The sequence below is a fragment of the Mauremys mutica genome, chromosome 6, assembly GCF_020497125.1.
Source record: "Mauremys mutica isolate MM-2020 ecotype Southern chromosome 6, ASM2049712v1, whole genome shotgun sequence".
NCBI lineage: Eukaryota > Metazoa > Chordata > Testudines > Geoemydidae > Mauremys > Mauremys mutica.
In genome coordinates, this window is record NC_059077.1 from 71,559,490 (window position 1) to 71,573,045 (window position 13,556).

A 13,556-nucleotide genomic window follows, 5' to 3' on the forward strand; every position below is an offset into this window, starting at 1 on the left:
CAGCTCGCTGGGAGGGGAGGGGAGGGGAGGGGAGGGGGGGAGTTTCCGGGACGCCAAGACCTTCCCTGCCCCCCGCGCTACAGTCCAGCACAGTCCGCGCTCCTGCCTTTCACTCCAAACCGGAGACTCTTGGACAACGTCAATGGCTCCCACCGCGGCCCGCCCTGTCATTGCCCGGCCCGTGTTCAGAGGTGGGGGCTGGTGTCTCCCTCGCGCGCACTCCGCTCCCAGGCCTCCCGGCAGCGACCGCGGGGAGAACACCCGGGGGCCGGGCCGGGCCGCCCAGACCCGGCCCCGTCCGCACCCGGAGCCTCAGCGAGCCCCGGCTGCCGCCAGCGCCGCAGATCCGGGGAGAGGGGAAGCGCCCGCGCTCCGCTGGTCCGGCCCCTCGCTGCTGAACCCGCCCCCGGAGCTCTGGCCCCGCCCATGCCCCCGTGCGTGGGGACCGGGGCGGTTGAGGGAGTTTCCCCCAGGTCCTGGCAGCTGCAGCAGATCCCAGCCGGGACTCGAGTCGCCGCACGCGCTGCACAGGGACCTGCCGCCTCCGCGGGGTTCGGTGCTGCCGCGCCTTCCCCCGCACACAGTAAGTGCTGCCCCCGCCCGGGCTGCGGGAGGGAGCGGTGCCGAGGGGCTCGAGCCTTGCCCCGCGGCCGGGCGTGTGCGTGTGCGGGACACGCGGCGAGCTGGCTCTGCCCGCCTAGAGCCCCGTGTGTGATCAGAGCTGCCCGAGCCGGCATACAGCCGCTCTCCGGGTGATTTCGCCTTTTCTGCCCTGCCTGGGCTGGCTCCTTTGTCTAAAATCTAGTGACGAGTCTGGGAGCAGTTTATAGCACACGCTGTGCACGCTTCCCTCCCCAGGAAACTGAACTGTTGTCACTTGGTCGGCATCTGATTATTTGCAGATAAGCAAACACAGCCGTCAAGTCTTCCTCTTCTAGATCTTGCTTCAGGAACCTAGATAATCATGCGAGTCAGCCTGTTAAAGTCAATGGGGCGACTCGTGCCTAAGTATCTTGTTAGATTGGGGCCCTACAACCTGTGGCTTCTTCTCCTTCCTCTGGGGGGATCCCTTCGGACTCTGTCCCCCTCTATTTGTTGGCTCCTTCCATGAGGTAGACTAAGCCCTCTCTTTATCTTGCTGGTTACTGTACATCGAATTGCCTGTCACTCGAATCAGTTCTGACTTTAGAAAGGGAGAAGTTAGGGTCTGAGGAAGAAACCCCCTTAAAGACCAAATATTGTTGTAACCAGCCAACTTGGCATAAAAATTATGCGCAGGATGTAAGAGCTAAACATGCATGTATGTTTCCTATATTTGAACATAAGTGTGCTTTGACAGAAGACAGTTTTTCAAACAAGTTGCCCCACTGGTTGCTAGCAACAGGTGGCAGAATATGTATGTAGAATGACTTAAAGTTACTAACAGAGAAGTGCCCCGAAAAGAGAGCTAATATCATGCCCAGTCTGAGCTGGACTAACACTGGAGTTATCCATGTGTCCCTGGGGAGCAATGATGGTTCAAAATAAATTGTTCCTATTATTTTTTTTTAGCTAATTTCTAGTCTGACATGTTTATACCTGGAAACACTTGGCTGTTTTCTTAACCATAAAAATATTTCCTTACTGAGGTGCCAACATGAAGTAAATAAGTGGTGCTATTGTTTAGGTTCTGAAATTTTTCACCTGTAGCAGCTTTGGTGGAATTAGAAAAATCTAGAGCAAAATACAATTACCAGTTGTGTTATTCAGCATATACAAGTTGTGGGTATTTTAATTGTTTTAAAGCTATAAAATCTTGCTTATTGAAGTTTATAAAAACTGTTTAAAGTTTACTTTAAATTTAATGGTTTTAGCTTGGGAGGATTTTTATTATGCCAGAATTATCTTGGGATAAAACTTTAAATGTTATAAATAAATTTGCAATGAAAAGTAATTAAATTGCCTACCTCTCTCCTCCCCTTCCTCTCCTCTAAAGAAAATAAATTATTTTGTCTGGCAAAAGAACACCTAATACACCCATTAACATATGTAACTTGCCTTTTTTGTAGATTTTAAGGCCAGAAGGGACCATTCTGACTAGGTTGACCTCCTGCATAACACAGCCCCTCCCCCCCAAAAACAAAACAAAAAACCTATATCCAGCCCATAACTTCTCCTTGAGTTGTCATGTATCTGTCTTTGAAAGTAACACGACCTGGGAGATGAGGTAGAAACAGCTATTTGTAAAATATATAGTGTATAATTGACTTATTGTGAGTTAAGGAGAGCACTTCAGAATTCAGTGCAAGGAGCTTTTTCTATTTGGAAACTTAGACCTTTATCTAGACAGTTGCATGATCAGATTTTTTACTGTGAAAGTTTACATAAATTCCAACAGCCTATGTGTATATGATGGAAATTATATAGAAGCATACGAATAGTCAAAAGAAACCGAAAACCCCTATGTGGTATTTTAGTCTGTATAAAAGTTTTGCTTTACCTAATGTTGCATGACTTTCTGAAATACTGTACTCAACAGCCTACAGAAACTGCATACAAATTGTTTGCTCAGTGAAAAAAAACTGACTCATCTGGTATATAGAAAGAAAAATGTCCGTTAGCTATCTGGTTGTTGTGTTCATTGGTTGAATTAACTGTTAAAGAATCATTTATCTGTTGTCAGCTTTAAATAGCAAATTCCATTTGAAAGACAGTCAAAAGCATGGTGGCGTGCTTACAACTGTTTGACTGGGGGATTAGCTTTTTAGCCTCTAGAGATCTGGATTGAAATCCTGTTTAGGTTTTATATGAAAAGAACTTTTGTGGTCTCAACCTAATCCCTTGTGGACATCACCAAAACAGCAAACTGACCGTATCTGTTCAGGAGGCCCAGGGCACTAGTAGCAAGCGTGTTGCAGATCAGGCTGAAGTGCATTAACTCCATGTTAGAAGACTTTCACTAAGCCTACATGTTTTGTGCCTGGTTCTATCCCCTGCTGCTCTTCCCTTACTCGCACAAGCATTAAATCCACCATTGTTCGTAGTTTTAACTTTTTTATATTATGCATTCTTGTGAAGAACTTTAACTGTTTGTGGCTTAAGTTTCATGTTGATATATTTAACTCTTCCAGTAATTAAGGAAGGGCTCATTAAATAATATGATGCTAGAGAGACGATATAGTTTTGAGTCACTATGGTTTCAAGTCAGGTGGGACACAGTCTGGTCCTCAGAGCATGGTCTGGAAGTATCTTGTTGCCATGTGTTATGAAAAAAGACACTACCAGATGTTGCAGATTTCAAAATTGAACTGTTCATCTTTTAAACAAACAAGCTAACACAACATCATGCACGTTACGCGTATTGAGTACTTTTTTGTGTTTAAAACAATGTTTAAAAGTTGTATTGAAGATGAGAAAAAACATTCTTGAGATTGTTAACAGGTCAAATGTGTTGCTGGAAAATTGTTCATGCATGCTTAGTTGCAACTCTCCTGTGGAGCCTCCCTCCTCTGTCAAAGTAAGAGGGCCTAAAGGGGAATTGGAGATAAGATCCAAAGAAGCCAGAAAAAGGTATTGGCTGTAACGGGGGCGAGGGGATCAGAATTTATATTTGGAGGATTGGCTAAGCTTAGAGGATTTGGGAGGTTTGTGATGGTGAATAAATTGTGCTATGCTAGAGCATTTCTTCTCTTTTTTTTTTTTTTCAACTCTGAAGTCAAATTTCATGTGAAACTCTGTTCTAGAGATCTAAGCAGAAGCACATACTGCTCAGATTTCAAACAGAAGCCACCTATGGTTTGCACAGATGACAGAAAGCTATATACTCCCCTTCTGTAGTTGACATCAACTGATTAAACTTGAGCCATAGTGAACATAGTAAGTACGGTAAATGTGTCAGTTAGGGGTAAGTTCTTCTTAAATTTGTACTGCTACACAGTGGGAAATAGTTCTTGTTTTAAATGACCAATGGTTAGAAATGTTAACTTTGTCCAATGTGTTATCTCAATCTATTAAATTATGTGCGAATCTGAGAGCAGTAAAATGCCTGAGAATCTGTAGTGAAAATATTCTGGGCCAGCAAAACAAAACACTGTACATACCAAAAATACTGAGTAACATATCAGGTGAGTATCTTAAACCAGTGGTTTTCAAACTTTTTTCCTGGGGACCCAGTTGAAGAAAATTGTTGATGCCCATGACCCAACGAAACTGGGGGTGAGGGGTTCAGAGTGTGGGACGGGGCTCTAGGCTGGGGGAGGGGATTGGGGTGCAGGAGGAGGTCAGAGCTCTGGGCTGGGAGTGCAGGCTCTGGGGTGGGGTGGGGAATGAGGGGTTTGGGGTACAGGAAGGGCTCCAGGTTTGGGGGGGCTCAGGGCTGGGGCACAGGGTTGGGGCGTGGACTTAGCTCCAGCGGCTCCTGGTCAGCTGCACAGCCAAGGTTCAGAGGTAGGCTTCCTGCCTGTCCTAGCACTGCAGACCGCGCTGTGCCCTGGAAGTGGCCAACAACAGGGCTCGCTCCTAAGCGGAGGTGCACAAGCAGCTGCGCTCAACTCTCACCCTCAGGCACTGTCCCCCTGCAGCTCCCATTGGCCAATTTCCAGCCAAAGGGAGTGCAGAGCCGGTGCTTGAGGTGGGGGCAGCGTGCGGAGACCCATGGCCCCCCTGCTTAGAAGCTGGACCTGCTGCTGGCCACTTCCGAGGCACAGCGCAGTGCCGAAAAAGGTAGGCACTAGCCTGCCTTAGCTGGGCAGCACTGCCAACAGGACTTTTAACGTCCCGGTCAGCAGTGCTGACCAGAGAAAAGCAACCCAGTGCCTGACATGCTGCGACCCAGTACTGGGTCACGACCCACAGTTTGAAAAACACGGTCTTAAATCATCTCCCATGGTCCATTTGTTTACAAATCTTTTAGAGCTTCATATATTAGTTAGAACTAAAGGGGAATTTCTAGATACATACTTGACCAAAAAAATTAAAAAACTTCTAAAGTTTGGCTTTTTGTTCATATTTGGACACCTAAATAATTAGTGAGATTTTTTTTTTTTTTTGCAAGTGTAGAGCACCTGGCAGCTCCATTGACGGACTTTTTTTGCCCTCAAAAAGGCCAATTGTCAACATGCCTAAAGAAGTTGTTAAAACTGGTATATATCGCATGGAGGATAAACAAAATTAAGTGCCATGCGTTCGATGAGTAATAAAGAATGACAAGCGTTCACACCATAATCTGCATTGGTTTTAGAATGGAAACCAACAAAAGAGCTTTAAAAAAGAAACTTTTTAATATAAACTTTAGTTGTTGGTGAAATTGACATTAATTTTGTGAGTTCAAGTGCTAATATTAATTTCCCAGACAAAAACTATAGAACAGGGGTCAGCAACCTTTCAGAAGTGGTGTGCCGAATAGTCATTTATTCACTCTAATTTAAGGTTTTGCGTGCCAGCAATTCATTTTAACGTTTTTAGAAGGTCTCTTTCTATAAGTCTTTAATATATAACAAAACTATTGTTGTATGTAAAGTAAATACGGTTTTTAAAATGCTTAAGAAGCTTCATTTAAAATTAAATTAAAATGCAGAGCCCCCCGGACCGGTGGCCAGGACCCGGGCAGTATGAGTGCTACTGAAAATCAGCTCACATACTGCCTTTGCCACTCGTGCCATAGGTTGCCTACCACTGCTATAGAATCATAGAACTGGAAGGGACCTCGAGAGATCACCTAGTCCAGTCCCTTGCATTCAAGACAGGACTAAATATTATCTAGACCATCCTTGACAGGTGTTTGTCCAACCTACTCTTAAAAATCCCCAATGATGGAGATTCCACAACCTCCCTAAGCAATTTATTCCAGTGCTTAACCACTCTGACAATTAGGAATTTTTTCCTAATCTCCAACCTAACCCGCCCTTCCTGCAATTTAAGCCCATTGCTTCTTGTCCTATCCTCAGAGGTTAAGAACAACAATTTTTTGCTGTCCTTCTTGTAACAACTTTTTATGTACTTGAAAACTGTTATGTCCCCTCTCAGTCTTCTCTTCTCCAGATTAAACAAACCCAGTTTTTTCCATCTTCTCTCATAGGTCATGTTTTCTAGACTTTTAGTCATTTTTGTTGCTCTTCTCTGGACTTTCTCCAATTTGTCCACATCTTTTCTGAAATGTGGCACCCAGAACTGGACAAAATACTTTCGGTTGAGGCCTAATTAGTGCAGAGTAGACAGAAGAATTGTTTCTCGTGTCTTGTTTACCATACTCCTGCTAATACATCCCAGAATGATGTTTGCTTTTTTTGCAACAGCGTTACACTGTTGACTCATATTTATCTTGTGATCCACTATGATTCCCAGATCCCTTTCCACAGTACTCTTTCCTAGGCAGTCATTTCCCATTTTGTATGTGTGCAACTGATTGTTCCTTCCTAAGTGGATGGAGTACTTTGCATTTGTCCTTATTGAATTTCATCCTATTTACTTCAGACCATTTCTCCAGTTTGTCCAGATCATTTTGAATTTTAATCCTGTCCTCCAAAGCACTTGCAACCCCTCCCAGCTTGGTATTGTCTGCAAACTTTATAAGTGCACTCTCTATGCCTTTATCTAAATCATTGATAAAGATATTGAACGGAACTGAACCCAGAACTGATCCCTGTGGGACCCCACTTGTTATGCCCTTCCAGCATGACTGTGAACCACTGATAGTGACTCTCTGGGAACAATTTTCCAACCAGTTAGGCACCCACTTTATATGTTAAATTGGAGTTTAGATTTATGATTATGGATCAGTAATTTAGGCAAAATACATTACAGGGATGTTGCCATTATCCCCAGACCACTTGTTTTCTTCAGGATATTCAGTTAAGATTAAATTTAAAAGAAATGCCAACATGTTAAGGTATGGAAAATGCACAATTAAGGCACCCAACCAACCTTCACTCTATTCTATAGTGACACCATACTGCAAGTGTATGTGCCTTCATCATCATGTTTGTGGTGCCTGGTTAGATTAAATTGATGTTTAAGGACACCAATTTTTTTTTCATTTTTCTTTTCCTTTACTGAGTCACCTTATCTCTGAATTTCCTGAAGAAAATATCTAGTTTTGAGATAATTGCAATTTCATTATTTCAGAGAGGACATTTGGTATTTTTCATAAATTTAAAGCTGAGATGAACCTTAACTATGGAACTCTAAGCAAGCCCTTGCATAATTAGTGACTGCTCTCAAAAACTCAGTATTGTTTTTGATGGTACTGCAGAACTTGTGTAAACTTTACCAGCTAGTCCTTGCCTAAGTGTGTTTATATAAACCAATGGGTCTGGATGCAAATAACTGTATAACGGTCCTTCTGCAGGATATTACGCAATGAGCATCCTGTGTTAGCCACAGATTAGAAATATCTGTACACAATATATTTAAAAAGACATGCTGATACGGAAAGAGCCATCAATCGTTTGATTTCTTTAGACTTTAACTGCTTGACAGGAGTGTGTTTATGGGGAAACCACATTACTACTCTGACAAATAGGGGGCCGCACAAGATAAGAGATCTGAACAAGCTTGGAGAAACTCCTAGAATAAGATACATATATCGCAAATTAGGCAACCCAAAACAAAGTTATAAGATGTGGTTTGATGTGAAATTCATCAATAGAAATAGAAAGTTTTGCTGCAACAATGAATGATTCAAAAGCCAAATCAACTTTAATCATTTAAAAAGTTTTCAACTTGTTACGTATTTTTTTTTATATTATTTATACAAAATAGACCATTGCTGATAAGCAGCCATATTGCCTTTGTGGTAAACTATAGAAGTTTTGACATTTTACGGATGTGATGGTACAATGGATTATTCCCCTTGCCTTCTTCCTCTGGGTTAAAATTCTAGTTTAGTTACAAGTGAAAAATGAGTTCGGCCTCGGTCTGGTTTGCTGCCTCCAGTTTGTTCAAATCACAAAACAATAGAAAAAAATGTTGTCTGGTCAAGAAGTTTAGACAGGCCCCTGCAAGTCATTTAAATGTACTATGCTGTGTTGTAAAAGTGTTGGTCCCAGGATATTAGAGAGACAAGGTGGGTGAGGTAATATCTTTTATTGGACCAACTTCTGTCGGTGAGAGAGACAAGCTTATGAGCTTACACAGAGTTTTTCAGTTATGTAGGGAAGCTACGCTCCCTATGTTTAGCTGAGTCAGTATTTCATTTGTCTCTAGCTTTACTAAGCACTAATCTCACTCGCAAACTTCATTAATATTAGCTGTATTACTATAGGATTGGACTATGCATTTACACACTACACAGAACATACTTACATAATTTATGCATTTGTAACGTTTTCTAAAAGCTTAAAAAAAGAAAAGAAGCAAGTATACATTTAAACCCCATGGTGATGAGAAAAAACAACCAACAGCAGGAATCAAAGGTAAGGATAACACTCAAAGTCTGATTCAGTTAGCACCTGAGGTGTGCTATCTCTCAAATGAGGCATTAAACCAAGGTCCCTTCTGCTGTTCTTTGATGGCTATCCAGGTGCTTAAATTTAGGGGATGGCCACAGCATCCTGGCCAGTATTTCTTCAACTAAGTAAAATAGGTCCTAGGTTCAAGGGGACATGCAAGCTGATGGGAATATAAAACTAAATTGTATATATGTTTATATATAATTATTAAAAAGTAAATGATGTGTTCTAAAGATAACACTTCACAGTTCAGTGTGAAGATGGTTTGGTGTTTTTCTGTCTATAAACTTAAGCAACTAAATTGTTCTCCTTATTGTTGTGGTGCTAAAAAGAAGTGTCAGATGCAAATGGATCCTACAGTAAATCTCAGTTGAAAATTTTTGTTACCTGGTTGCTAGATGAGATATTGGTAATACATTAAATATTAATTGAAAATTTGGTTTTGAGTGGGTAATTTCAGCCTAGAAAGCATAGAGAGTATGTGTATTTCCTTCCCAGTACCATATGCATCACTCCCAGTAGTCTTTAATGAGCACTAAATTCTCATTAATTGAGAGACAATCCCTTAATGTATAAACTCTACTCTTTAGCTATGTGACTGTCTTATGTACCCAGTTTAAAATCTCAAGCCTGTACCTAACATTGTTAGTTTTTTTTTGTTTTTTTAAAAAGTTTGATATCTTCTGAATGTTAATTAAGAAGTTCAACTTGCATTGTAAAGTCAACAAAGCTTCAAACTTGAGATAACTCATGAATGCCTGAATGTACTGAACATGGATGACATCTGGTCATGTTCATGTTGTTTTGGATGTGTGATAAAGTTCACAGTTTTTTCCCCTTCTGGTAAGGTATTCATTAGACAAGTATTCAGAAAAAGATAAAAATCCATTTGTGATGTTGTACAAAAAGTACACAGGCATGGTAGCCTCTGATGACTTTTTTAACGCTTTTCAAATCCAGCCTTGATTGAGAGTGACGGTTGTTAACAGTCTGGCGGTGGTTTGATTGCATATGTGAGATGAGCTGGGCTCAGTCCAGAACTTTCTAGCAGTTTAGTCTAGCAGTCTAGCCACCCTCACAGGTCTAGCAGTCTAAAGTTAAGTTTAATACAGATTGACTAGCAGCTTGGCACAATATATTGAAGGTGTAGGAAATAGACTATATCAATCCTTGGTGCCTTTCAATGTAGGGAAAGAGTAGTCGGTACATTTCTGCAGTGTATTGGAATGTTCACTCTCACTCGCAGTTGCTCTAATTTTGTTTTTATTGTAGTTCAACATTACCGTTTATATAGCAAGATCCCTATGAGATGTTAGGTTCAATATTAATCCAGAAAATCCTGCATTCTGATCAGTCAAAAAACTCTCATGCCTCATTTTAAATATTTTCTGCTAAAAAGGTCGAGACTGATAGAGATCTTGATGCTTCATGATACACTATAGTAGAAAAAAGAACAGACTTACTAAGAGCTGAACAGCATAAAAGATACCCCCCCCCAAAAAAAACCCTTACTTCAACTGAAAAGAAAAATGTGAAAAAGGATGACTAGATACTGAAATAGTATCTGCTCTTGTGTTTGTCATGATGGTCATAGCATGGCTTTGAACACCAATCTTATTTCTTCCATGATCACTTTAACTAGCTTTTAAGGGAAAAGAATCCAGCAGTAACTCACTTCGTTTTTGCTCAAGTGTGACAGCTGTATGAGAAGCACAACTAAATGCTGTGCTCATTTTAAGGAAGTGGTCTTAAATGAGAGGTTCAGGAAACGGAAGAGAAAACTGAACTGCTGATAAACTTTGCATGCTAAAATTTAAGTGGCTTTTGTTAAGGTATTGGTTTTTTTTAAAACGGTAGTTGAAATTTTTTTACTACCCTACTTAGATATCATCATTTAGCATCTTCGTCTGATATTTGCTGTTGGAGATTCACGTTGTGATTTTGTTTAAATATTTGTATAGCCACTTCCTAGGTGGTATTTGTACTCCAAACAATAGCCATATTAAGAAATAGTTTTAGGTCAAACATATCTTGCGTGGCCTTTTTCTTCACTTGCTGAACAGAAAAAAAGTCTTAACAGTGGGCCAGATTATCCTCGCCCAGCCACTGCTGTGAATGCTTCTTACAGAAAGGGGCAGAGTATGTTTGAGTAAAAGGTGCTAATACATAGGAAAAGACTCATATTCAGGAATGGTATTTAAATGTGCTTAATTTTAAATGTGTTTAAGTCTCACTGAAATTTTAAAACTATGGATGTGAATCTAGTCCCGCACCGACTCCACCCCTGCCCCGCCCCCATTCCAACCCCTTCCCGAAAGTCCCTGCCCCAACTTTGCCTCCTCCCTGCCCCATTGGACTCCTTCCCCAAATCCCCCCCCCCAGCCCTGCCTCTTCCCTAAGCGTGCTGCGTTTCCCCGCCTCCCCCCTTCCTCCCAGCGCTTTCCACCACAAAACAGTTGTTTCGCAGCGGCAAGCGCTGGGAGGAAGAGGGGAGATGGGGACGCAGCATGCTCAGGGGAGGAGGTGAGCTGGGGTGGGGGGGGGGGCTGCTGGTGGGAGCAGAGCACCCACCAAGTTTTTCCCCGTGGGTGCTCCAGCCCCGGAGCATCCATGGAATCAGTGCCTATGGGTGACAGTATCATACCATGATGTCCTTATTTCTGCGCTGCTGCTGGCAGTGGCTCTGCCTTCAAAGGTGGGCTCCTGGCCAACAGCCACTGCTCTCCATCTGCCCAGCTCTGAAGGCAGCGCCGTTGCCAGCAGCAGCGCAGAAGTAAGGTAGCAATACTGCAACCTGCCCTACAATAACCTTGTGATCACTCCACAACTCCTTTTTGGGTCAGGATCCCTACACTTATAACATCGTGAAATTTCAGATTTAAATAGCTGAAATCATTAAATTTATGATTTTTAAAATCCAAGGACCGTAAAATTGACCAAAATGGACCGTGAATTTGGTAGGGCCTTTCCTATAAGAGGAAATAAATTTGGTGGTGGAGTATAGCAAAATATCCACTTTCCTTGTAAGTAGGCAAACATCATATGTAGAGAGACAAGCACTTCTCGATTTAACTTGGCTCATATTAATGTTCTCATTATTACTGTCCTCTTATCAAATCTCAAAATGAGATTTGAAATCTATGCTTGTCTTTAAGAAGTTATAAATAGCATGGTCAACTGTTTTAAAAACAAACAAATCCTTTTGCATTTTCAAAGAGGAATCACTTCAAGTTGCTGTATTGGCATATGTTACCTGGGGTTTTGAGAACCCAAAGCAGTGGTAACTTAACTGTTTCCCTCCAGGCAGTGTCACAAAGAAATCAAGGGAACACAGCACTTCTGGCTGATGAAAAATTGATACAAGTAAGCGTGCTCTTATCTAAATTGCTATTTATTGGATTTAAGCATGCACAGACATAAACAATAGGTTTACAACATCCCAAATAATTACCTAGAATCTGAGATGGTATTGAATAATTAGCAGCAGGTCATAGCAATTTCAGTTTAAAAAAAAATTAAAAAGGAGATCCTATAAGACTTGCAGAATTGGCTTTTTAGTGCTTGTCATTGAGGCTGCTTAATCAGTCTCGTGTGTCCCTAACAGTGGCATTAAATAGCCCTTCTGACTCCTACTGAGCTGGGTGACCCGTTTGTGTTTGAGAACAGTTTCTTAAAAAGCAGACTTTTCTAATGTAGTGAAAACAGAAATTTTCACAACAAATCACAGGATACTGTCTAGTTGAGTATCTGGTCTTTGATAGTAGCCGGCACAAGATGCTTCAGAGGAAGATGTAAGCAACCTGCAATGGCCCAATATGAAATATCTGCCTATAATAAAAATGGATTAGGACTTGTCTACACTGAGAATTATCTTTTGTTGACAAAAGGTGTCAGCAATGGGTACAGCAGAGCTGGTGCTGAGAATGATTTAACCAGGAAAAATGTGTTTAGATCTATTTTAGAAAGAGTGGTGGTAAAAGTGTACTTTGAGCAAGTCTAAAGCAAGCTGAAAATGGCTGCTGGAACCAGAGGGCAAAGGCTCTTAACATTGTAATATGTGGTTATGTTCATTTTGTGTAACAGAGTTCAAGAGCTCTTCAGTGTCTTAATTCTTAAATCAAACTTTCTTCCACTGTGTCAAAATAAACTTGCAATACACAGCAGAAATTACACCTCTACCCCGATATAACGCTGTCCTCGGGAGCCAAAAATTTTTACCGCGTTGTAGGTGAAACCGCCTTATAGCAAACTTGCTTTGACTGCCAGAGTGCGCAGCCACGCCCCCCCGGAGCACTGCTTTATTGCGTTATATCCGAATTCATGTTATATCAGATCGCGTTATATCAGGGTAGAGGTGTATAAAGCACTGTGTGGTAATTTATAACTGGGGAAATTAGACTGTTACTAGTCTTTGAACAGAAAGCAAGCCATCTTGCTGCAAATAACACAAGACAGGCAACTGTTCAGCATAGAAATACTCTGATCAGGAGGGAGAGGCACACAGGTCTCCACCCAGAAAGGCAACAGCTAGAGAGTCAGAAGCCTGAGAGTTGGTGCCTTTACTGAACCACTGAGGGGAAATACGAGTGTATTTGCCCTGAACTGTGACACACCGTATAAAACCTAAGGCAGATTTTGTCTGTATGATCTGTTACCTTACCTGCATTCCTAAAAACTGTCATGCAGATGTTTATAGACTGTCTTGTGAGAGGGGGCAATGTTTTGTTTTTCCTGTAGATCAGTGTTTCCCAAATTTGGGACACCGCTTGAGCTTTATGTTCTACAAGGCCTTGGAAAAAATACATTTCAGCTTGTGCGGGCCGAGGGACGTATTGGCCGCTGCTTTCAGCAGCTCCCATTGGCCTGGAGCAGCGAACCATGGCCAGTGGGAGCCACGATCGGCTGAACCTGTGGACGTAGCAGGTACACAAACCGGCCCAGCCTGCCAGGGGGCTTTCCCTACACAAGCAGCATCCCAAGTTTGGGAAACACTGCTGTAGATAGATCAATGCCATGTTGCCTCATCATGGAGGAAATAAAGTTTGGGAGTGACTTGTATTTCAGCTCCTTGTGCTCCTGGATGCCAGGCATATAACAGGGGTAATACACAATAATTGGTTTTCCAAGGAA

General features: G+C 42.0%; 1 protein-coding gene across 4 annotated transcripts in view; it reads left to right on the forward strand.

Annotated features, from left to right (window-relative positions):
- The window catches only part of TNFAIP8 (TNF alpha induced protein 8), a 79,711-nt gene that overhangs the window by 245 nt on the left and 65,910 nt on the right, over window positions 1-13,556 (forward strand). The window contains exon 1 of one of the 4 annotated variants that reach the window (XM_045021747.1): window positions 382-583. The exons of 1 other annotated variant lie outside the window; for it this stretch is intronic. In XM_045021747.1, coding sequence (XP_044877682.1) covers window positions 427-583 — 157 coding nt within the window. In that variant the 5' untranslated portion in view covers window positions 382-426. Of the gene's footprint in view, window positions 1-381; window positions 584-1,089; window positions 1,113-13,556 lie in introns of those variants that run through there. 2 more of the 4 variants (XM_045021750.1, XM_045021751.1) reach the window with 2 other exon arrangements.